The sequence below is a fragment of the Glandiceps talaboti genome, chromosome 8 (assembly GCF_964340395.1).
Source record: "Glandiceps talaboti chromosome 8, keGlaTala1.1, whole genome shotgun sequence".
NCBI classification, from domain to species: Eukaryota; Metazoa; Hemichordata; class Enteropneusta; family Spengelidae; genus Glandiceps; species Glandiceps talaboti.
The window spans coordinates 7,771,902-7,798,230 of record NC_135556.1 but is presented as its reverse complement, the minus strand read 5'-3'; the positions used below and the strand labels follow the sequence as shown (position 1 = coordinate 7,798,230).

Below are 26,329 nucleotides of genomic sequence, written 5' to 3'. Positions count from 1 at the left end.
AACATGAAAACAGAGTGGACTAGTAATCCTCTTTCCACCGGGGGGGGGGGGGGGGGGGGGGGTATTTGTGTGCACACACAAAATTACAAGTTTGGGGAAACAGAATGTGTACTCCTTGCCAAAACCATCATACTCAAAATTGAAGCTGTGACAGGCTGACATATTTCATTTGTGGTACTGGAATTTAATACATTCGGCTAATTTGAGCTGTTTAGTTTGTCTGAAAACTAATCAATCACTGTGAAAATGTAGTCACATTGTTGTCTTGACCAATCATTGCAAAGCAAATATCAGAGGTGCAATAAGAGTGTGAATGTAGTTTTGACCCGAGAAGTATCCATTTTGTGTTTCACCAGTCTTGCTCATCACAAACCATTCAACAAAATAGAACGTATGTAATTACAACAGGATATCATGTGTTTCAGTGATATACCATTGACCAATATTATGGTATACTGGTATACAGGAAATTTAGACCATCTGTTGGATGCAGTCTTTGATACTTCTCTTTGTTTGATCAATGCTATGTTAAAAACCTCACAATAAACATAGATGCCCATTCAACATGATGATTCATCACTATTAAAGGCTCATGTCAGGTGAAGATTAACGTTAGAGAAGAAGTTTTCTAACACAGCTTTTGAACAAGTTGGTCCTGAACAAAGGAATGATCCTTATGGCTTCACTGATAGAATAGCACTATAATGTGAGCACCTGGGATTGAAACCTGGGCCTTTAAAGTTGACATCTTAGGCATGTACCCAATGTGCTAGTACATGTTTATCAATGTCTATTGCTTGGTTTCACACCAGTGTGCTCTCTAATGATAACCAAATTTTTGTTGTTTTGAGTCAAAATGATAAAACTAGCATTTCTTGTGAGTCACATACCACATACGTAGTAAGAGATAGGGGAACATCAAATTTTGATGCGTCGCTACAAATTATGTGCGTCAGTGGCACGTCAAATTGGCTTAGAGGGCACACTGTTTCATACTACAGCCGATGTTACTTTTGTTTGGTTTGACAGAATTATACCATGTAAGATTTCAGTAGTAATGTAAAAAAGGGCATTTTCATATTATTTTCCAGTAGAGGATTGCATCCATTTTGCTATGTATTAGCAATACATTACTAAGTTCTCATACAACTCACTGCTTTAACTTCATGTATACTTATTGGAAATAGAACTCAACAAATAAAAGTTATTTTTATACACACCAGAAAAATGTCTGTTTATTTTGTGTTCGTGGACGTTGAAGTATGTACTCATCTCATCAGTTGTGAAATCTACATACCAATCTTAATTTGTCTTGAAGCATGTTTGTATTTAAGGAGAGAAGGGCTTCTTTGTGCAAGTCTTGTGTTGGAAGTACACACACCATTCAGCAGTTGTTTCCTTTGTTATATGGTAACTTCATGGTACAACTTAAACAGACGACATACGTACTACACAATTTCAACAAAACAACTTTTATTGTTGAATTTAAAATTTAAAAAAAAAGGCTGCAATACATAGCGAAATACATGTATTACCTGTAGACCTTGATATTACATAGTACTAAATTATGAAATAATGTCTACATAGCAGGGGCCAAGCTTAGTAAGTATTATATCATGACAGTGATAAGGTCAAATTAATTAGTCATCATATTTCAATGCTGTCTTCTGGGTGTGTTGATACTTCAGATCAATTCACTGCCATTCAAAATATTTACGTCATATCGATGACATTTTGGATGTATGTACATTAATTACTTAAACTACTCTAGGGACAACACTAAATAAATTAAAAATGGAGAGGTTTACCTTTGTGTATTCCTTTTCTGAAAATATTTGACTGAAAATTACAGCATTAGTAAATTTTTCCTACAGGTCTATCACAATACAAATTTATCTATTTCAGCATTATATTTCCAATGTGAGATATGCAGGCTATAAAGACTTGCCACATCTAGACAGTGGTTACAGTCTAGAGGCTATCTGTGGCTTTAAATATGTCAAGGGATATCTTCAAATTCAAAGCAATGGATGGCCTCTAGACGAGTAGGACAGTGACAACGTGGGTTCACTGTATCAATAGGGTTCATGTTAGGGGTCTAGTTCTATTCTTATCCTCAACCTCGGTCTAACCCTAACTCCCTAGCTTGAACACAAATATGTATGCATACAGCCGGTCCACTGTTTTAAATTCTTGCCAAACATTGTAAATACAAATAGGATTCATCTTAGGGAGTCTAAAAATTCTATAAACCACACTCCTTAGCTTGGTTACAAATTTGTATGTGCACAAGTCAGTCCACTGATCTACATTCTGATCATGGGTGACAGGGGCTAAAACTGTACATGACGTCAGAACATTCTGATCATGGGTGACAGGGGCTAAAACTGTACATGACGTCAGAACATTCTGATCATGGGTGACGGGCTAAAACTGTACATGACGTCAGAACATTCTGATCATGGGTGACAGGGGCTAAAAATGTACATGACGTCAAAACATTCTGATCATGGGTGACAGGGGCTAAAACTGTACATGACGTCAGAACTCTTAAATCATTTACAACGGCAGTTGAATGCATGTTTTTTTTCAGTGGACCAGAAAAGTAAGTGACCATTCTGGGTAAGCACTGCCAATACAAATAGGGTTCATGTTAGGGGGTCTAATACTATTCCAATCACAAACCCTAACTCAAATATGTATGTATGCAGCTACGTCCACTGGCACGGTTCTACATTCTTGTCAAACATTGTCCATACATGTATAAAGAGGATTCATGTTATGTACATCTACATAATATATACTATTTTTATCTCTAATCTAACCCTAACCCGAACTCCCTACATTTACTACCGTACATATGTTTAATAACATGTATTACGAGTCTGTCCAAAATTCAACACTCTTCTCCAACCATTCAATTTTGTAGACTTTTCATAGAATTATTAATAATATTTCTTGTTTCAAGTAATAATCAAGCAGTGCATCAGATATAAGAGAAAAGAAAGGTCCATCTCTACTGTTTACGATATGGCCTAAATTGAGAAGGAATAAGATTGCTCAAGTTTATCAGAATCGTACAGTGAAAGTGACTGTGACTAAGTAGTACTGAGTGCAGAAAGGAATAAATCTTTACCAAAAACAAAACAAAACCATTGCTTCCTTGTGTAATAGTTGTGAACTCAAGGCTGTAAATAATATATGAATGAATGTTGCTGAGTTTGTTCACTTTGTACATAGTTCTATCATTATAGCCTCATAAGCTTAGAAGAATTAAATACATTACCGGTACATTGCCTCAAAAAGGTAAAATAAACAGTAACATGTTGCACATTGAAGTGGATCAGTACACCGACTCCTTTCATGACCCTTTCTATTTTTGTTAAAAAACATTACATGTATTACTATTTTGACTTGCTACACTTTGATAAATATTTCAAGGTCCTTTTAAATTTTTTTGGCATCCACCAATTTAGTTAGTAAATATTTCAAAATTCCATTCATACAAAACTTTGTAAATCCCATCCGATATCTCTATTCATACTGGACTAATAACAACCCCAAAGGCCGGAATAAACGTCAAACTTCTCATGCACCTAATATAATTATTAGATTAGGTACATGACATATCCGACAGATCTTATTATAGTTGTAGCAATTAATATCAAATTCGACAGACAATTAAATCTCAAATGATAACACAAATGTGACTAGCAATAAGTGGTGAACTTCTGCCATGTCGAATCTAAAACAAAATAGCCACAATTCATTGCACCTGTCATCTGCAGTCATGTCATCTTCAAAACGGTACAGCGACAATGTCTAGATTGTGCATCATTGTCGTGTTGAAATTAACTTCATCTTATTCTTTTTAATGTTAGAATAGTATCATACAGTGACACTTGATATTTATGCATCAACAACAATCTTGTGTGATCTGCCATATCATTTGTTGTTTCGTACACCACTAGGCCCTCTAAGCTGTTCATTTTTCATATTAAATACAACAGATTGGATTCGACATCTGTTCCGTGTCGTATTAATATTGTATGTGTTGACTTCAATAGATTGGGTGCATGAGAAGTTCGATGTTTATTCCGGGCCTTAGACATACACAGCAAGTAATACTGTTTTCAAACATTTATTGTAAAATATTGGAAAGTTAAATCTGTGGCAAAAAGATCCAAGAACAAGGCAAAGTATGTGCTGATAATGCAACTGATTGATTGTACAAAAGCAAAAACTAAACCCAGAGAAAATTAATTTCTGAGAACTAACAATTTACCTTAGCAGTAATTTTCAGTATGAAATGTGGTCAATATACCTTGAAACAGTATGATTCCAGCTGTTATATAACTTATAGATCTTAGCTGGTTTATTAAATATTATGCATACTAATACAAGGGAATGACACTGATAATTATATATTCAGGAGATTTTGACCCTTATCCCCCTCAATCATCCTAACCCTCCTCCCATCCTCAACCCCCACGCCCCCCTCCATCTTCCAACTTCAACCCCTTCCATTCCCCATCATTCTCAACTCCACGCTGTTCAATCCCTCCCATTCAAGGCCATGAAGCTCAGTGTCTAATAACAGAACTAATATTTGGCCTAAACATATTTACATGTTAGACAAATTGAATTATCAAAGCCACTAACAGCTGATTTAACTTCTGATAAGCAACACAGAAGGTATATGTAACTGAATTATATTACGGAACCCCGATATCATTTCAAATACTCAGGTTATTTATCATTATTTCTATTCCCCATGGAAAGGTTGAAGTAACAGCTGTTGATTGCAACAGTGATGTCATAATATTTGGTTTATTTTTTTCATCTCATATATTTAGCTACCGCTGTATAATGTGTAAATATTGCAAAGACATGGCGAGTTAATACATTCAAAAATAGTTGAAAAAGTCTAAATGTACAGTGCAATTAACTTGGTTGTATGTTTTTGAAAATAAAAGAATGCTAAAGATCATTCCGGGGTTATGGATACTGCAATCCTAATTGCATCGCAAAGCTGACTCACTTTACATAAAGATGACATGCAGTCAACCGTCCAGCTCTGAATGGTTTAAAAACTGAATTCCAGAGAAAATCCCTTGCATTGGTAGGCAAGATATTTCCAACGTATATCATCTCATCTTTGCACCACCTTTGTACTGGTCAGAGAGTTTATGTTCATAGATATTGTCATTTCTTTGTTCCCATTAAACTAACTATGGTACAGTTTTTTTTATTTGACACATTTTTGCCAGCCTAGTCCTCCACATGCAGCTGATATTATGAAGTAAATGATGATCTGCAAAAGACAAGGAAAACAGAGTTGTTGTTATGGATGGTGAGTAGGTAAAGTCTACCTACAGGAGACATTCGGTGGGGGTGGGGGTCTCCCATCAAAATCTGGTGCATGATACATGTACAACAATTGACAGACAAGCATTAACATGCGGAACTTATTACAAACAGGAAAAGTACACAATAGGGAACTTGCAATCCAGACTGAGCATGCTCAGACGCAAAGGACTATGGGATTATCTGTGGTTATCGTAATACCTAATCAGGAGCTACCGATAAAATAAATCTCCCACAATGGTCAGGGTGACTATGAATTGGTCATTTGTGGTTAAAAACTATGTAACAGTCTTGTTTACAATACTATTTGATTAGTATTTATTATCACATTTCCCATGATGCAACATTCAACATGGCGGGATTGCAAGTTCCCTATTGAATTAGTAGTATAGTGCAATCAACTGTTCTCACAAGGTCAGAAGGCAATTGTCGTGATATAGAAGGTATGCATTGAGAATGTTATACTATTATAGTTTAATTAAGGTTTTATGTAAGTATTTTCACACAAGTCAAAGTTTTATAAACACATTTTGTGCCACTTTAAGGTAGTCTTTAGAACTACACAGATCAAAACATAATATGTACTTACAATGAGAACAACAACTAGTATAATTGTTAGTTTGGCATTTTTAATGCACATTGACCTAGCAAGACTTCTACTGCTCTTCTTAAAGGTGATGCTCTGCAAAAAAAAAATACAAACATATTTATTTGTTATGAGTACTGAATGGAATGCGGCACTTGTAGATAACTTTTAATGCCCAATGTTTGAATGACTCTCACTGCTAAGGGTTGGGGAGGGGGCTCTACTATGAGGTCACCCAGACAAGAGTCTGGGAAATGTAATCCCAAGTTGTCCACACAGGAAATCATGCAGTAGATCTCTTTCAAGTCATAACGAATGGGATTATGCGGGCCATGCATCGTAGGATGTATCGGTTGCTTGAGATACGCAGACATGTCGTGAAGGAACCTGGATCATTCAGCATGCAATGTTACACATGAACTATTCCCCAGAATGCACTGCTCTGTGAAAGAGATCTGGTGTGGGCAATATTGTGATTACATTTCACCAGACTCTCGTCTGGGTGGTCTTGTAGTAGAACCCACAGTGGTGAGAGTCTGGGTAACCAAGACTATGCTGACAATAGTATGGTAACATTTCCTATCAAATAGACTACTATGGTTGTACAAGACATGTCTACTGCTGTGTGTCATAAATTCATCAACTTACATTAGCTTCCAAGTCTTCAGTTTTATCAATCAGCAATTCAAGCTTTTCTCCCCTAGCAGCTATGGTATCTGTTACAAATATGATATAAATATGGAATAATATTTACTATCATCACTGGACATAATTCATGGCTTGAATTCAAGTATGTTTCCATAATTTCACAAAAATAAACACAAATATCAACAACTATGAACTTATGTGGATCTAAAAGACATAATTCATACTTATCTAAATATATCTGGAATAAATGAATTTATATATTAAATGTCCATGTTTCAACTGATATTTGTGCCCTTGTTGCAGTGTTTGGTTGTCAGCATGGCAGTTTATTGTGTCATGAATGAACACAAAAATGACTATATATGTTCATGTTTAAACTGATGTGTGTGCCCTTGTCAGTGTTTGGTTGTCAGTATTTCACTTTATTGTAGCACACTATAACATGAAATTTAGTCTGACGATTATATTCATTTTTTTCCGTAATCATTTACTACTTTATAAATCAGTCATCAACACATCCTGGACTATAGAACAGAAAGTTCAGTGAGAGCAATGAACCCATAGAAGATGATCACAGCACCTTTGAAAATTTTGGGAAGTTGCTCAGTGTGGACATACTAGTACAAAAGATTACTGAACTAGTTACGACTGTGACGCTTTTTACAGACAAACATAAACTTTGCCATAAATTACCACTCTATTCAAAGGTGACGGTATGTCAAAATACATTCACACAGATAACAATTCATACCAGAACTAAATGACAGGATTCGAGAGTTTAGACTCAAATACAGCATACAATAAACTGTCTTTCCAGTCTTCATGTACATACTAACTCACCAATGTTTTTCACCATAATGCCTTTCAATTCATCAATTTCTCCCTGTACTCGTGACACGTTGTCAACATCAGAACTCTCAGAGTAATGTCTCTGAAAAGATTAAATATAAACTAATTTTGTTAATAATTTGGTAAAAATCACATTCCTATATAAAACTAAGTCAGTGCAAATATGGCTTACTGTGTGTCAACTTTGATATTTCATATTTTCATATTTACAAAATTCCCAAAATAAAATATATTCATTCTAGCAATACGTTTTCTTTCATTTGTTTCTTGGAATAATTGAAAACTGATAAAAGTTACAATCGATTTAATTGCATTATTTCATAAATCAATTCATGAATAAGTGATACATTTAATGGTAATTTCACATTTTTTTTTCACTCAGGAAAAATATGTATTAAGTAATTTACTGATTATATCTAAAGACTATTATAATGTTACAATGATAAAAATATCCATTAATAGCTGCCTCTTAAATTGTCTATTCTTGATCAACACCAGCTCAGTCATACGAACCCCAACTCTCAACAGCCCATAAACACAGTATAACAGGTGGACAATGCAATTGCTTCTGTCTATTTCAAATTCCCTGTCACGTCCATTATCTAAGCTATTAAACACCAAAAACTTGTTAACCCAAATTTCTCTAAAAAATACCCCTTCCACAACCAGACCATTATCCACGAACATTACTGGTGATAACTCATCGCTCCAAATTTTAAGAATGACAGGATCATTTTTGAGGAAGAATTATTAAGTATAAAATCATACCATCTGTGTCTGCAAGACTCTTGAAAATTCACTATTCATTGCAAATGGTAATGCTGTTTGTGCTCTGCTACCGTACATGGTGACAAACCTGGTGGAAATACAAAATATGGCATGTTATGTGGTGAACCATACATGGTGACAAACCTGGTGGAAATATAAAATATGGCATGTTATGTGGTGAACCATACAGGGTGACAAACCTGGTTGAAATAGAAAATATGGCATGTTATGTGGTGAACCATACAGGGTGACAAACCTGGTGGAAATAGAAAATATGGCATGTTATGTGGTGAACCATACATGGTGACAAACCTGGTGGAAATAGAAAATATGGCATGTTATGTGGTGAACCATACATGGTGACAAACCTGGTGGAAATATAAAATATGGTATGTTATGTGGTGAACCATACAGGGTGACAAATCTGGTGGAAATATAAAATATGGCATGTTATGTGGTGAACCATACAGGGTGACAAACCTGGTAGAAATAGAAAATATGGCATGTTATGTGGTGAACCATACATGGTGACAAACCTGGTGGAAATAGAGAATATGGCATGTTATGTGGTGAACCATACAGGGTGACAAACCTGGTGGAAATAGAGAATATGGCATGTTATGTGGTGAACCATACATGGTGACAAACCTGGTGGAAATAGAAAATATGGCATGTTATGTAGTGAACCATACATGGTGACAAACCTGGAAATAGAAAATATGGCATGTTATGTGGTGAACCATTATACATGGTGACAAACCTGGAAATAGAAAATATGGCAGTTTGTGTGGTGAACTATACAGGGTGAAAAACAGTGTACCCTCTAATGATAGCCAAATTTTGCTGTTGTGGATCAGTATGATAAAAACTGGCATTTTTTTATAAAGTCACAACATAGTAAGACATAGGGGGACACCAAATTTTGGTGCATAACTAGAAATTGTGTGTGTCAGTAGCATGTCAAATTGGCTTAGAGGGCACACTTTTGACAAATGTGGAAATATAAACGATGGCATCTTATGTGGTGACCCAGACATGGTGACAAACCTGGAAATATAAAATATGACATATTTTGTCATTAACAGCCTCTATTGATGACCACATTAATAGTTGAATTCCAGTATGTATGGTATACATGATTCCAAATTCCTTCCAGACTAATTATGTTGTATTTATTGGTACTTTTCATACAAACAATTCAACACGTTTGAGACAAATTATGAAAAGCACAAATTACTCTGATTTATCTTTTTTTTTCACAGTGTACTTTAAAAGATATCCAATTACATTACCAGACTACATTCTCAAAGATGTCTTTTAAATATTGATAGGTTTGGAGCTGACCTTAGATAGGGGTAGATTGTTCCATAGAACAGCACCACTGTAGTGAAATGCCTGTTTCCCATATTCAGATGTATATGTTACATGTACTGGCCCGTCTTGTGTTATGAAGATGATTTTGGTTGGAAAGACTGAACACTCAGCGTTTCCAACCGAATTCATCTCAAACATGACAAGTCAAAATACACATAAAATTCAGTCAGAACATAGCATAACACAGTATGTATTATCAAATTACACTCAGATTCACCACTTCCTTTGTTATGGTTGATAACAGACAGAGGTTAAAGGTCAAGGCTTGAATGATGTCCTCCAGTGACCTTCACATTTTATCACTTTACATCAAAACAACAAACAATCCTTGTACTCAAGCAATGAATACAGTGTTCTCTTTACATGATGCAACATAATCAGTTCAATTAAAATACCCTTTCTATTCTATTTTCTAATGGGTAAACCTCAGTATAGCTTATTTTAACATACCAATCACATGATGATATCACTATATTTAATGTTTCACTTTCAGCTTTCACACTTACCTCCTTTTTACTTCTTGGAGAAATAGAAAAGCTCTTGATCTTTCAAAGTCCTTGAAACAAAAAAAGAAACACAATGCTAATAAGTTTGAATTCTGTGCTTTTTCCATTCTGATCATTTCCATTTCTTGCATACTTCTGTATTCTGTAAGAATGGTGTATGCACTACTTTCAATAACTGAGTTATATTTGTACACATTACAATAAGTCACACAAACTAATAGACATGTGAGTATTTTGCACTTGTGGCAATATCAAATTGAAATTACATACTAGTATATTATATTCAAGTTCAACAACAAACAGAGTAAATGACTGCGAAATGAGTTGAAAGTTTTATCGAAGTACTTTTGTATGGTCACATTGGTGTCTACACATTCATTAACATTCACTTCTAAGTTCTATCATTATCTTCACACAGCATATCTAGAAAGACACTTTCAGTTGAATTTTTGACTGATCATGTGATTAATGTCAGACCCATAATCTATAAGGATTCCATTGTTGTTAATAAACATACATAAAATATGACACTAAAAGTTCCCTTTTTGACTGTAAAATTGGTGAACTGATGGACAAATCTGTAGGTGTGACAATGTGCCCGTCTAAGCCAATCTGATGTGCCACACAATTTCTAGAGGCACGAAAATTTGGTGTTCCCCTATCTCTTACTATGTGGTGACTCACAAGAAATGCCAGCTTTTCTCACTTTGACCCACAAAAATAAAATTTGGCTATCATTAGAGGGCACACTGGTGTGGATAAAAGCGTCACAAAATTCCAACATTGTGTTGTATTTAAAATAGTTTCAATTTGGTCACTGTGTCTTTTCACCCAGTGAAAGTGAAAGTAATTGTAAACACAGTTTGTATAACAATAACCCTTTATTTCAACAGAAACACAGAATATTAATCACTCAGCCTTTTTCATCCTGTACACACACTAGAGGATAATGTGGTATGATAAATTCACAGACAACTTTAGTTTACTTTACCTAACCATATCAATTCCTATTAAATTATAATCATTGCAGGATGTAGATAACAGCCGGTAGCCGACAAAAACAACCGCCTACTCCACAATGTTTTGGCGGCTATTTTTTCAGGAATTTGTTTAAAATTTCTTTGTTTCAATCAGTATATTTCCAATGATGGGCAGATTCATGTGTCTCACTGCCTACTTTTCATATTTGACCGACTGCTTTTAAAATAAGCGACATCCCTGTCATTGTACAATATTTACAATAATTAAACACTGACGGGTAATACTTACGTCATCTGTAATGCAAAGGTAAATAATTCTGTCATCCGACACATAATGAAACAGATAGTGGTCGTGCGTGTATGTCAGTTTGGCATTTTCTGGCGGTACTTTCATAAGAATCTGTTCTGTCACTTCATTGAAGTTGCCTTGACAACTGGCATACTTTGCCAGGATAGTCGTCCCCCTGGCAACCACTGAAAATAAGATCGGCATCTTTGTTGCTATTTGTCACTTGACTGAAATGAAATGAAAAAATAAAAAGTGTTTATACATGTCAGTTACACTTCACGTTCTACAATTAGAAATCCAGTTCCTGGATGAAAAAAGACAGCGATCAATTTGTGTAACTATTACATTGCAAAATATATGTAGTAATGATATGACTGAAATCCAATCAATAAAAATATGTTGCTTGTTTATATTATTGTTTTCATTTGCTGCGTTTTAAAGTGACTGATGACGAATGCAAAGTCCAGTGGATATTGTGATACTACAGACAAAAGATGAGAACTCCATTGTTTACATGAAGATTTGCATACAACTGTACATCCGCAGAGTACGCTCGTCGCTATTCACGTGTAACAGTTCTATGCTAACTGTGGATTTGATGATAAATATGGGATCTGTGTAGTATGTGTAATGGGGAATCACGAATTTTGGTCCAGGTTCACTTTTTCGAATTAATACTATGTACATGTACGCCTCTGCAATACACACAGGAAGTGAACTGACAAAGTGACATACAACATGTATTGTACATGCCGTCAACAGTTTTGTTCTACTTAATTAAACATGTATTAACGACTAACTATGTTTGACACATAAGTTACACTGTACAGGAAGAACTCAAAGCTTTTACATAAATCAAAACTTAGTATAAATATTGCTGACAAAAGTTTACAACCGGTAAGTCACTGAAGTTGAACGTGTTGAGAGTCCCGTAATTTACGTTGAGAGACCTTCACGACATTTATGCAGGACTGTACGAACTCAGTCGATTTACTGATAATTTTTAATCAGTTGTACTACTTCCTCATACATTTTTTGAACTAGAAACAGTTTCTATTTATAAGATAACGCTTGTAAATACGTAAAGTACTCGAAACAGTACCTACCTGAGGCTTTGGCTGTACAATTTCTATCGGACCTCTTGTTTTCATGACGTCAGGGTCACATGCAATTAGACCCTCTAAGTTACTGATCACTAATAATACCAAAATGGCTGAAGAGACGAAAAAGAGAAGGCTTGAAGTCGTAAGTAATATGCTTTTTGTAATAGTTTGTCATTTGCAGCCCAAAGTACAAGTACTCAACATATATAGGTGAATCTGTCCTCATTAAGTTATCAACACTTCCGGGAATCAATTTGGCACTGTCGTGTGAGATGTAAACAAATGAAACACGTGGTCTATACCATACACATGTCTAGTATAGTAATGCTTTGGTTAAATTTGAATCTGAGAGATTCTAAAAGAGGCTGTGGCATTTAGATATTGAAAAAAGTTCTGTTCAAACAACATTATTATATCAGCTTTTGTATTTTCCTTCATTCAATGTATGCTGTTATGTGTGTATTGTTTACTACTGTGTCACTGTGTGTGTGTGTGTGTGTGTGTGTGTGTGTGTGTGTGTGTGTGTGTGTGCAGTGTACATGCCCATTACATTGAGAATTGCAATAATGTTTCTTATATTTGAAAATATCACCAACTGTCCATGCCATTTTACAGGTATTCATATTGTATAATTGTATTGCATTATATCGTATCATGTCCTGTCATGTCATATCCTACCATATTGCATCTTATTATATCGTATCGTGCCATATCATGTTGCATCATATTGTATCATCATGTCATATCATTGTATAATTGTATTGTAATTTGTCTCATATCGCATTGTATTGTATAATATTGTATCGTACCGTATTGCATCGTATCGTATCGTATTGTATCGTATCATATTGTATCGTATCGTATCATATCGTATCATCATCTTAGAAGTACTCTTGTGATTTTCAAACAAGTAAACTATTAGTATAATGTCCTCCTTTTTTTCATCATAACTTTGTTTCAGGTTCAGACTGAAGTTGAAGATCAAAGATGTGCAACATTTGTGATGAATGGAGAAGACCACACCTTGGGTAATTCTTTAAGATATATGATCATGAAAAAGTAAGAAACTCCATCTTCTTCTCCTTTTATCAAGTATGTCTACTCACTGGATATGTGACTTCGCTAAACCAGTTGTCATCTAAGAAGTATGATAAGAGTGCATGTAGGGGAGTCACAGATCCAGTGTATATAGACAGGCTCTGTTTTGCCACACATACACACAGACAGGTCCTTCCTTTAACCATACACACACTCAGACTGACATACAGTGACATCGTTTATTCCCTTTTAATGTGTTTTTAAGTTTGGCATGAATATTTAATACAAGGTGTTATTGAACCACTATCTTTGTTAGCCAGGGTTGATCGCACAAAGTCATATAAGTCTCAATAAGCGAACTTCGTTCATTAAGGGGGGGGGGGGGGTCTGTCATCAATGCGATTGCTGAACTTCATTTTCGCACTTCTAACCAAATTTCAACAGAAAATTTTTACTCCTTCAATAACAGCTTTGCTATTGAGATGTTGATAAGTTGATAAAAATTTACGTCATACCCAAATATGGTGCTGGGTTTCATATTATATTTTAATGTGTTTACAATCATGTTTTTACATTACATCAATCATAGTGGTGTGACCACTAGAGTTTTCATCATAGTGTACATCACATGTAAATGTTTGATGTTGCACTTGTGAGCATTGGTTTAGGGGGAGGGGGGAGGGGAAGGGGGTTTTGACCAAAACAAATGATATTCATTTGTTGACATTGTGTGATTATCTCTTATTATACATCTTTTTAGGTATATACCCACAATTTAAATCAGAACTTTGTAATATAGGGAGACCATTTTGTGACTTGACCAAGTTGAGTTTTAATCAAATGAAATTGTAACAATTACTTCTAAGCTTGATTGTATTTGATGGTATGGTAATTGTGTACCAAGTGTAGAGGGCATATGTCTGGATATGCTACAGATTTGATGTTTGTTGAACTAACTCATGTTATCATCAGTATGGTTATCTGAATTTGTAGTCTAAAGGCTTTCTGTGGCTTTGAATCCTTTTCCATGTCTAGAGGAATCAGAAGTCATGAACCAAAAGTTTGCATGCAAATGAGTAAACGCCAACTGTTAGAATGATAAAAAACAGTGTATCAAGTAGTATCCTGATATGACAAATGTACCATATATGGACATTGTGTAACTGGCCACAATAAACACTAACTTATCCTGTGATTGATTAACACAAGCATAATGTTAATTGCTGTTTGGGTGGCTTTGTTTGAATTTGAAATTTCAACTGGGCTCCTCATTCCTCTAGACATGGTGAAGGATTCATACCATGGATAGCCTCTAGACTACTGCTTTTAGAGATGAGACATTTAATATGTTAAAATGGCACAATCAGAGATTGTAGGTTTTTGACACAGGTGAAATACTTACATGTACAAGTATAGTGTTAATGTTTGATCTGACCCTACTAAATTCTGTACAAAGACACAAACCCATTTTGGTGTAATGTATCAATATGTTTGCAGTAGTTTGTCATTCATACTTTGATTTGGAGCACTGTAACCCTCAAAGTATGTACTGATAGAGTCAACTTGTGCCCCTTTAACTATAGAGTATACAATATCCTAAATAAACAGACTTTTTCATATCTACATTTCAAACAATTTGTCTGATGTTTATGTTTTATAAACAGTCCTGAAGTCCAGTTTTGTGGATACAGTATACCTCACCCAACAGAAAATAAAATCAACTTTAGGATACAGACCACAGGTAGGTCAAGTTCAAAGTCAAAAAGTCCGAACTTCACCTTGATCAGTGTGCCCTCTAATGATCGAAGGTCAAATTTTGTTGTTGCGAGTCAAAATGAGAAAAAATGGTATTTCTAGTGAGTCACCACATAGTAAGAGATAGGAGAATACCAAATTTTGGTGTGTCACTAGAAATTATGTGCGTCAGTGGTGCATCAAATTGGCTTAGAAGGCAGACTGGTCTTGATAGCGTAATTGTGAATACCATTTCTCAGTACATGAAATTAGCATTTCACCTTGATGACATGCTAAAGGGTCAAACTAGCACTAGAACAAAAGAGGGCCTCATAACTTATTCTCATATACAGAGTGGAAGTCATGTTGTCAAAGTGAATGTTATTAGTCCCAAATGGGCAAACCTGGGGTGGGGGAGGGTGGATGGGGGAGAGACTACTATATTGGGGTCCATCTGTCCGTCCATCAGTGCATGTGTGTGTGTGTATCTGTGTTTACCCATATCTCTGAAATGCATGAGCCAATTTCAACCAAACCTGGCACAAATATCAGATACTATAGTGGACATATCCACATCACTTTGATTTTTTGACCTTCATGATTAAGGCCAAATGGCAAACCACCTTGTTTGAGTGTCTACAACGTTTTATTATTATGATGCACTTAGGTGGTCAAATTCTTTGTCAGAATTCTCTGGGCAAGGGAAAACTTTCTGGATTAGTTAACCATGTCAGTTTTACTAATAACTTGTGTTGTTGGCAGGTCCTCCTGCTACTGATGTATTGAGAAGAGGTCTTGCTGAACTGACATCATTAGCTGCTCATGTACTCATAACATTTGAGGTGAGAGATGTAAAGCAAATATGCTGTAATTACTGACTGATAAGTTGCAACTATGAATTTTATGGTCACAGTTGTACAATCATAAACAGTGCCCTCTATCATAGAGTGAACGAGACTGACAGTTTGTAGTCGAAAGCTCTCAGCTTATCAACAGTGCCCTCTATCATAGAGTGAACAAGACTGACAGTTTGTAGTCGAAAGCTCTCAGCTCATCAACAGTGCCCTCTATCATAGAGTGAACGAGACTGACAGTTTGTAGTCGAAAGCTCTCAGCTTATCAACAGTGCCCTCTATCATAGAGTGAACGAGACTGACAGTTTGTAGTCGAAAGCTCTCATCCTATGAACAGTGCCCTCTATCATAGAGTGAACGAGACTGACAGTTTGTACTCGAAAGCTCTCAGCTTATCAACAGCGCCTTCTATCATAGAGTGAACAAGACTGACAGTACGCAGTCAAAAGCCCTCAGCTTATCAAATTATGTTGTGCTGTTTAGCAAAGTTACGATTGTACATTTGTATTTGATGATATACATTTTAATTTTTTCACATCACATATATTTTCAAGCATTCTAACATGAATTATTGTACTTCTGTATTTTTATGATGGCACTTATGATGCAGTCTGTGTGTGTGTGTGTGTGTGTGTGTGTGTGTGTGTGTGTGTGTATTTATATATTTTATCAATCTTCTCTCTCCCCCCCCCCCCCCCCCTCCCCCTACAGAAAAGTGTGGAAGAACACAAATCCAGGACACAAGAGGAGGAGGATATGGAAGTGGAGCAATGAAGCTTAATTTACTTTTTCTTCATTTTGGATATTTTTTTCTATGTGTAAATAAGTTATTTAGAAAAAATAAACGTTGAGTGTTTTCTGATAAAAACTGTATGATGAATTTCTGATGAGTTTGAATCTGTGGAAAAATCTTCCACATAATAGTTTGGTAAAGGTAAACAAGACACCATCCTCTGTGTTCCCTCATTTTAGAGACAGTCACAAGTTCATAACCTTTCTATTCGTTTTGTGTAAGGCTTAAAAGAATCATTCTCGCAAACTAGAGGTATTATTTCTACCACTACACTTTGAAATAAAAGTAGGGACCGACACATTAAGAACGGTACCGTAAAACAGTCGTGGTTTCCGATGATGAACAAAATAGTGAGGTTCCGATTACACTTAATTTTAGAATAGGTAGATTTTTTTAGTTATTAATTTTTTTTCAAATGTGAGTGTCAAGTTTAGGTAGTTATGTTTTCCGCTGTTTTCCAAATGGTCTCTGTGTTTTTTATTTCTTCTCATCAGATGTACAGCCATTACAGATTGAAAGAACAGTTTTATATTGACTTTTTAAGTTGATGTCATCCACATCCACTTTCTTGAGACACTTCACAATTTTGGCGTTTATTTTTTCTCAAATAAGTAAAAAAAAAATTAGGGTGGCTGTGAAAAACTAGGTGGGGGTCGGGTAACCAGAATCAAACAATTATTTTTTTTAGGCCTAGTTGTCACATAATTTTTTAAAAATAAAAAACCCAGTTCCGTGTGAAAAAAGATTTTCTTTGACAACTTTCTGTTATAATGAAACATGTAACTGCTGTGAATAATTGTAGTGACTTCAAATATTAATGTAGAGCACAGTCACTTGTGACCTAATATTCTATTCAAGGATGTCATAATACAAAATATAAACCCTAAGTTGGTGGAGGGTCTATGTACAAAATAATGCCATTACTTACGAATATTTCAAAAATACTGCCACTGATATTGTTTTTTCGATGCAGACACTAGTTGTGATGATATTTTTTTACTTAATAAATTCATTATTTTGTATTATGATCATCCTTGATAGAATATTAACTCACAACTGTACAAATGACTGTAGAGCCTGTGAAACTTGTCGGATCCCCCCCCCCCCCCCCATCAAAACAATTTTTTTTTCAGTATATCAACATAGAGGGCGCCCGCACTGAACCTACGAATCCAAGGAAACCTAGGGAGTTACAAATCACGTGATAGAGCTGCCATGTTGGATCCAAGAAGTGAAGAAGTAGACAAAAATGAAGTATAAAGTCGGAACATTGTAAATTTTTCAGTGCTAATAATAGTGAGTGAGTCGGCGATAAATCAGAGCTATATCTATATGCTGCGGCCGTCACAGCCGAGCCAGTGTCTTCTTTGGCTTGCCAGGTATGTTGCATTTGTATGGTTTCAGTGTGATGGTATTGGAGTTTTGATGACGTTACCAGAGAAAGTGAATCACTGAATGATTCACATTTAAAATAGCAATTACGTGTTTCCCCGTTGACCGAGGCTGATACCACTTCCGTGTTTTCATGTATTGGTATTTCTGTGACGCTCTCCAGGAATTTGATAAGTACGATAGAAACTAGACAAGACTGAAGTTTGTGTTGTCTGACTGTCCTTATGTAGCACCCGGGGAACACACCCACTACCATTCATTCGCAATACAGGTTACTAGCTATTGCATCTTGTTGTAAAGTTTGTATGAATAGATACTGTAGATAGTTTTCTCGAAGGAAATGCTGTATATTTGTTTCATCAAGACAAAATTTACAGACACAGTTGTATGGATTAGACAATTTCAAAAAAATTCTTTAAATTAACAAATACTTGCAAAAGAAAAATGTGTTGAACTTGAAGTGAAAACAGGGTTGACATGTCGACATCACAGCTTTATGAAATATCAGAATTAATTTCAAAAAAATTATTCAAATTAGATATTTTCAAACATTGTGTGTTGGATTTGAAGTTAAAATAGGGTTGACATCACAGCTTTTAATATCACAATGTGTCATTTACAGCCCTCTGTATAACGTAGAGAGAAATTTATGATACACTACTTCTTTTTTACAGGACCATAGATCGAACCCAAGCAGTAAAAGCATGTTAAATGAACAGCAAGTTCCTGTTTTTGAAGGTGTGATTTCTCAGTAGCAGAGTTTTTGGAGCTGTGATTTCTCAGTAGCAGAGGTTTTGGAGCTGTGATTTATCTGTAGCAGAGTTTTTGGAGCTGTGATTTCTCAGTAACAGAGTTTTTGGAGCCGTGATTTCTCAGCAGCAGAGAATACGTGCAATTGGTAGCATATCCTAATAGCCACTTAACTTTCAAACCATGGCTGGAAAGGCTACTCTTCTAAAAGTAGTTATTCTTGGAGACGGAGGTGTCGGTAAGAGCTCTCTCATGAACCGTTTTATCAGCAACAAATTTGAGAGCCAGTCCTTCCATACAATAGGTGTTGAGTTCTTGAACAAGGACATAGTTATCGACGGAGACACGTACACATTACAAATATGGGATACAGCCGGACAGGAGAGATTCAAGAGTTTGAGGACTCCCTTCTACCGTGGTTCTGATTGTTGTTTACTTACGTTTGGCGTCAACGACATGCAAAGTTTCCACAACTTAAACATGTGGAAGAAAGAATTTTTATATTACGCCGATGTCAAAGATGGGGAAAATTTCCCCTTTGTGGTGCTGGGAAACAAAGTGGACGTGCCGCCAGAAGAAAGACAAGTCACGGCGGAAGAAGCTGATCGGTGGTGCGACGGCAATGGACAAGTACCGTATTATGAAACAAGTGCTAAGGATGCTGTGAATGTGGATGAAGCATTTTCTGCAGCTGTCAAGCAACTTTTGAAAATGGAAGAACGAATGGAGTTTCGGTCGGGGCATTTTAACGACACTGTCAATTTGAGTAAGCAGAGGTCAAGTAAGGACTCGTGTCCATGTTAGTCATGGAGTATTTCATTTTGTACTCTTTGTCACGCAGAGACAACGAAGGGAACATTCTTTGTACAAAAAGAAGCAAAAATGAAGGTTAGATTTATGCCAGAAATAGAATACCTTTTGTTGTAGATATTACTTTTTCACTGTCACTTGGTAAGAGGTTCAAAAAAAAAACAAAAAAAACCCCAGCATGTTACAGATTGCAGAAAGCATGTTTAGCAAAGTTTTAGTTGAGGGAACAAGGACTCCTGAAAATGAAATCATTGGAATTATTAATGTCTAAAATATCACAAAACTCATAAATGTGTCATGGCTGATACATACTTACACTTTTAGTAATACATTTGTATATTCTTAATTTCATTTCGTAGGGAGTCAGGAATGTAATGCATTTCCAACATAATAACTAAACATTGAAGATGAAGTATTTCAGTACAAAAAACCACACTGATATTAACAACCTTGCAACAGCAAAGTTTTCAAAGTGGCCTTTTTTTTTGATGAATGAAGAGGCCATTCATAATTACATGTTGTTTGTGTTTTCTGTTAATGTATGCATCATTCACTGTGTTCATGGCCATTACAGATGTTAAATGCAGGGTATGAATCGCATGTGGTGATTTTCTATTGTTCCACCTATTTTGGAATTTTCAGCCTTACCTTGAGTTCAGAGAGTATGACCTCAGGCCTAATTATTACAAATGACGTGCATTGTTCACTAAGAGAACAATGTATTTACAATTTTGGAACATAAATTTTAAGATTCAGTCAGCTAAGGAGTAACCAGGAAACTATAGACTTTTTTGATTTAAGAGACACATAGTTTACTTAAAATCCATACATAGACTATTAGGCAACATGGCAGTGACATAACTGTCAGCTTCACAGTGGTTGAGTAGATACGGTATAGTACACATGATTAGGCATTTGATGATTCAATTGTGCAATACAACTCTAGCATTTGCTAGGGATTTTAAGTCCATTCACAATGTTAACCCTGACTCCCTAACTTTGTTATAAATATGGAAGTGTTGTTGATTTGGTCCACTGAACTACATTCCTGCCGATTGTTCTATTTTGCCCTCCCATCCCCCACCCACCATACAGAAACAATACTGACTCAACATGTGGTATTCAAATTCATGGGGAAATTGTTGACATTTTGATATTATGAGAATCTGGAACTCATACTTAAAACATTTCATTTTTTTTTAAACTGTGAAATCCCTAAAGGTGACAATAGACCATGGTAAGGATATTAAGACACAATTTTAAAAAGTTTTTTTTTCTGATTCACAGTGTGCTGATCATACTTAAAAAACAGTATTGGGAACATTCCTAAAGGCAAGAGATGGAGGCACAGGTGTTTAATCTTCGTTGTACTGGTGGGGATGGAGGGGGGGGGGGGGTGAGAAGATGAGGGTATTTGTACACACAACACTACAAAAGTTGGGGAAAAGAGGATTTGTCACATTACCTTGAAAGTAGATCAGTGTAGTAATAATTTTATGTTAATGTTTCATAAACATAATATGACGTTGAAAACTCTTCAGTCACAGACAATTATATATCAATGTTTTCTATCATGGTCAGGTTGTATTATTTGGAAACCAATTCTGAAAAGACATCCTTGTTACATATTATGGTCTATATCATTATTATGGTCTATATCATTTGATTTATATTTGTTGCTGGACTATACCTTGATCTACTAACAGACATAGGCAGTGTAATATGTCAGTGGTTGTAATGTAATCACAGTGTTAAAGTGTTATAGCACCATTTTTTTGTACATCTATGTATATTGTAAACTATTCATGGAAGCTTTGAGTCATGGATGCTGTGTAAGAATCTATATAAATGACATATGATAAATAGGGAGATGGGGACCAAGTTAATAAGGCATACATGTCCAATTATTATAGTTGTTATTGTTGTTGTTGTCTTATATCGCAAGAATGTGTATTTTCACACAGAAGAATTTTACGTACTATATTACATCTGTAAGATTTTAAATGAAATGATGTATAATCAAGTGAAACGTAAAGAGTACATTTCTCTATGATTTCAAAAAATATATGAGAATTGATTGAATACACTCTTTGAATTATAAAAGATTGACAGATGATACTTAGAAATGTCTTAGAATGTAGCATAAGCTGAGAAATTAAATTCTATGATTGCTAGCCCCTCATCCACAACTCCCATGATTGCTAGCTCCTCACCCCATTCCTCCATGATTGCTAGCCTCTCACCCCACTTCTGCTGATTGCTAGCCGCTCACCCACAACTCCCATGATTGCTAGCTCCTCACCCCACTCCTCCATGATTGCTAGCCTCTCACCCCACTTCTGCTATGATTGCTAGCCCCTCACCCACAACTCCCATGATTGCTAGCTGCTCACCCCACTCCTATGATTGCTAGCCCCTCTCCCCCACTCCTCCTATGATTGCTAGCCCCTCACCTATGCTAGCCCTTCTCATAATGCTAACCTTCTCACCCCATCTTCATTATTGCTAGCCTTTCACCACCCCCACCCCCCTCAGGATTCCAGCCCTCACCCCACCCCTCCTACAACACAAAAATTAACTATTCCAGTATGGACATACGTAATACATGGTACAATCAAAGATTTTGACTTTTTTTTTTTTTTAAAGATTTGGACTTTAACGTTATTTTAAATATTGATATTTGATGTTATCATTATGACAAAACGGTTCAGGAAACCTCAGGATGAAATACGATAGAGTAAACAAGTTGAAATGAACGTACATTGTAACATAAGCCACGGCTTATAATATGACTTTAACAGTACTCTGTGCCACTTAAATGTTACAGTGAAAAAACAGTTGATTTCTGAGTCTATGCTACAATCTAAGACCCCTAACCCCCCACCAGCCGAAGTAAAACTTACACCAGTCACTTTGGAATCATAGAAATGAAGGGATCATAATTAACATGTCTTATGGAGTTGAAATAAACAATCTTAAAAGGTATCCATATTTGATTCAAAATGGTTACCAAACTGTGTACTATACAGATATGGTAATCAACTGTCGACTTTGTTCATTTCAAAATGGGTACCAAACTGTGTACTACACCGATATGGTATATAGACTGTCGACTTTGTTCATTTCAAAATGGTCACCAAACTGTGTACTATACAGTTATGCCATATGGTATATAAACTGTTGACTTTCTTCACTGTCCTGTAAAGGACACTAAATTTGTGATAATGTTAATTTCAGGGAGATATGAATTATATGGATTTTATTACATGAATAAATTCTACAGGTGGATACTTTGATTAATTTGTCCCAGAGGTGGAATCTCCCCTAAGCATTTTGCTAAGGTTCCATCAGTTAAATAGTTTGTTTGCCATCCTTGAATTTCCCCAAAACTTACCAGGCAGACGGGGGAAAAAACAAAAACAGAAAAAACTTTTCTCCTGATTCATTTTCTGTTTGCACCACACCACACTGTTGAAATATAAATGACAGAATCAAAAGTTTGATTTTCAACTATTTAGTAATATGTGTAGGTATATTCTGAAGATATTTGAATGGTATTTCCATTTACAGTAGTATGAAATACAGTCCTGTGTGGAAAACTTGAGCAAAATGAAATGTTTTTGTTTTTCTAAATCTCCCAACAAACCTACCCTCAAACGAACGCGGACAACAAACTAAAGAATTTAATTGGTGGTGCCTAAGTGTCCCCAGCAATGAAGTGTTTCTCAGTCAGTCATGGAGATGAAATCTTCCTATGATAGTTAATCCCATAGTTAATTACAGCTTAGACCACTTAAAGATTAATTTAGTGGTCTGAGATTACAGATATAAACTTTACAGTTCTGGTCCAGGAAATGGAATCTTCCACACATTCATTTACAAAATTGATTTCGCAACAATACATAATGAAACCAATACACAATTTTTTTTCAGGATGTCTCATTAATGCGTCAATTGCACCATAAATTTTGCATTTTCGTACAACTTTAGAACTGCTGGTATATTTCACAGAGGAAAAAAAATGGTGAAATTTGTAACTATTTACAGTGGTGTAAAAAGTTTTAATTTTTTGGTCTAGTCAAAGTGGAAAGAAATCTCTGATAGTATTTGTAGCAGAGATTTCAACTGCACCAGTGAAAATCCCAGTACGCTGTACAAATTTTTGAATCATGCACAGTAGTTGAAATTTTGTAATTTAATTTGAGATTTTAAGGTTTTATGCTTTTGATAAAGGTGCCTTGTTTTAGCTCTGAGTACAATTGTAATGTAAACAAATTCGTCCTTGAATAAAGAGACAAGTTGATATTTGGTGTCAATACAACAAATACTATGTGTGATTGTTATATAAATACACACACCCTGTTGCAGTCCAAAACACAATAGTTTTATGAAACCCAGGAATTAAAAAGTCGTAGAGACTTTTGCTGTTAATTTGATCAAGAAAAGTTCAACCAATTCTCCTGATTAATACACATGAACCAGAGATTACTTGCACTGTTGCGTGCACATACTAGTGGTATTTTCGCTGCAGTGCAATGCCGAAAACAATATTGCATACCTGCATGCAAATTATATGCAAATGAGGATGCAATTGTTAGCTACACATGAAATTGCATGATCATGCTGTATGACTTATGGAAATTTGCCGTTTTAGATAAACATATGTAATAATAACAACACCATGCCATGTGAGTTCCAGTGTGGGTACTCGGGGGGGGGGGGGGGGGGGGGTATTTGCACTTTGCAGTGTTTTCTGCTTCACTTTCACTCTCTACACTCATAAAATTATGAGTACAGAGAACACTGTAAGCACTCGTGCAAATACCCCGAGTACGCTACACTTGCACTCATTTGTCACGGTGTTAGGTCATATTCTCAATTCAAATCGAAAAGGGGTCACCAGTCACCATGCAAATTTTGAGTATAGGTCAACCAACCCCTTAGAATCCAAAATGGCTGCTGAATAATGTTCATTCTACGGGAAAATAACAGATTGCTGATTTCATTGAAAACAAGATGAGTTCTTTTCTTATTTCAAAAGGACTAGGAACAAATTAAGAATAGATACGAGTTCAATAAGAGATATTATTCATGGTTAAGTTTGGGTGAAGTGATGGAGACACAGGGAGATCAGGAACCATGTTACAAACAACAAACGAAAGAATAAAAATAAACAAATAACAAATAAACAAAACATGCATAGGTAAATGGAAATACATATAATAAACACATGAATACATGTATATCCATGGGCTTGTATGCTAACCTGTATTACTAACCGTTTGTATTCAAAATACCATTGGGTTTTTAATACCTATGAATATCTCTCTTATCAAAGTCGAAGTGACTTAGAAGTCAACTATTGGTTGCTTTGATTATTAATTGTCAAAATGGTCGGGGGGGGGGTTAAATAGTTTGATATGCAACAGAGTTGCAAATGTGCACTGTTTGTTCAAATAACCGATGTTAATATGTGGAATTAGGGATGTGTAGATATAGTACACTATCTTTTTTCTTATTTTATTTTGCGTGTCTTAACATTTTGCTTTTCACTTTTTATTTCTCTGTCGAAGTTTACAAAAAAGTTAAGTACATTGTATACTCATTGATGCGTATAAAAACGTTGACATTCCAATTGTAGCCATTGACCGTGTGAGGGCGCCATATTCTAGATATACTTAGGTAAGTAAACTGGGCACATGCCCAGGACACGATCAAATCAAGCTGACGGAGAAATACTGATCGTACAGTAGACTGTTTTATTCTAGCTTGGTGGTGTTTTTCCAACCACATGAACACGTGCACAAGTTTAAATTTCAAGACGAAAAATGTCAAATTCACAATATTGAATTTTATACGTTCTTGATGGTCGTGACGTCTCGTCCGGCCTGGTATCTATTCGTTTTTGCTCGATAGACACACGGAAATTTTACCCCCAAAAAATCAAACTTGTGCACGTGTTCATTTGAACCTTTGATGAATGATACATTCGTTGAAAACAATGTTCATCAGTATATACCCAATAATTATTTTGGGAAATGTCCCAAAAATGTATAAGGTTTCTCTCTAAATGTTCAGACACTCACTTTGTTGAAAGTGTTTTTGCACAGAAATATTTTTCATTCATAGACTTTCATTTATATTATTTGTATATTTTAATGTAAATGACTGGGTTTGCTATAAATGAAAGAAAGTCGCCATAGCTTTATTTATTATATAAAAGTGACACGTGTAGGAATTGAACCCACGTCCCCTAAACACTAGTTAGAGTGCTCTAACCAGCTGAGCTAATGCGCAAATTTTACAAATTTTATAGTTTTACTAGTGTTTTTTTTTATTTGTATGGTCTTATCTGTCATGGTGTGTAAAATGCGTTCATATTTGTGTTACTATTCGTGTTATTCTTGTAAAAACCTGTGATAAAGAGTAATAAATGAATAGATAAATGAATGAACGAATGAATGAATAAATAAATAAATAAATAATAC

The 26,329-nt window shown here is 35.5% G+C and overlaps 3 protein-coding genes across 4 annotated transcripts; 2 read left to right on the top strand and 1 right to left on the bottom strand.

Annotated features, from left to right (window-relative positions):
• Positions 1–1,325: 1,325 nt before the first annotated feature.
• Positions 1,326–12,539, bottom strand: LOC144439550 (vesicle-associated membrane protein 7-like). The gene is made up of 8 exons (XM_078128860.1): positions 12,474–12,539; positions 11,368–11,594; positions 10,099–10,148; positions 8,219–8,306; positions 7,442–7,532; positions 6,602–6,669; positions 5,957–6,049; positions 1,326–5,314 (listed from the first exon to the last, which is right to left on the bottom strand). The coding sequence occupies exons 2-8, from the start codon at positions 11,569–11,571 to the stop codon at positions 5,249–5,251; spliced, it is 660 nt and encodes a 219-aa protein (XP_077984986.1). The 5' UTR covers positions 11,572–11,594; positions 12,474–12,539; the 3' UTR covers positions 1,326–5,248.
• LOC144439551 (DNA-directed RNA polymerases I and III subunit RPAC2-like) lies at positions 12,540–16,942 on the top strand. Its single transcript, XM_078128862.1, has 5 exons — positions 12,540–12,612; positions 13,432–13,529; positions 15,173–15,249; positions 16,005–16,084; positions 16,808–16,942. The coding sequence occupies exons 1-5, from the start codon at positions 12,577–12,579 to the stop codon at positions 16,868–16,870; spliced, it is 354 nt and encodes a 117-aa protein (XP_077984988.1). The 5' UTR covers positions 12,540–12,576; the 3' UTR covers positions 16,871–16,942.
• Positions 16,943–18,101: 1,159 nt separating this feature from the next.
• LOC144438680 (ras-related protein Rab-9A-like) lies at positions 18,102–24,153 on the top strand. 2 transcript variants are annotated; one of them, XM_078127822.1, is made up of 2 exons: positions 18,102–18,268; positions 18,956–24,153. In XM_078127822.1, exon 2 carries the CDS (start codon positions 19,215–19,217, stop codon positions 19,833–19,835), a length of 621 nt encoding a protein of 206 aa, XP_077983948.1. In that variant the 5' UTR covers positions 18,102–18,268; positions 18,956–19,214; the 3' UTR covers positions 19,836–24,153. The 2 variants fall into 2 exon arrangements, with proteins under 2 accessions (XP_077983948.1, XP_077983949.1); XM_078127823.1 differs by lacking the exon at positions 18,102–18,268 and adding an exon at positions 18,418–18,552.
• Positions 24,154–26,329: the final 2,176 nt, after the last annotated feature.

Excerpts from the sequence above, each read along its gene's own strand:
- LOC144439551 (XM_078128862.1), top strand. The coding sequence starts at position 12,577 with ATGGCTGAAGAGACGAAAAAGAGAAGGCTTGAAGTC. Across the intron at positions 12,613-13,431 it reads AAAAGAGAAGGCTTGAAGTC|GTTCAGACTGAAGTTGAAGA; the intron begins GTAAGTAATATG and ends ACTTTGTTTCAG. Across the intron at positions 15,250-16,004 it reads CTTTAGGATACAGACCACAG|GTCCTCCTGCTACTGATGTA; the intron begins GTAGGTCAAGTT and ends TGTTGTTGGCAG.
- LOC144439550 (XM_078128860.1), bottom strand. The coding sequence starts at position 11,571 with ATGCCGATCTTATTTTCAGTGGTTGCCAGGGGGACGACTATCCTGGCA. Across the intron at positions 6,670-7,441 it reads CATTATGGTGAAAAACATTG|ATACCATAGCTGCTAGGGGA; the intron begins GTGAGTTAGTAT and ends TATTTGTAACAG. Across the intron at positions 6,050-6,601 it reads CTGAAGACTTGGAAGCTAAT|AGCATCACCTTTAAGAAGAG; the intron begins GTAAGTTGATGA and ends TTTTTTTTGCAG.
- LOC144438680 (XM_078127822.1), top strand. The coding sequence starts at position 19,215 with ATGGCTGGAAAGGCTACTCTTCTAAAAGTAGTTATTCTTGGAGACGGA.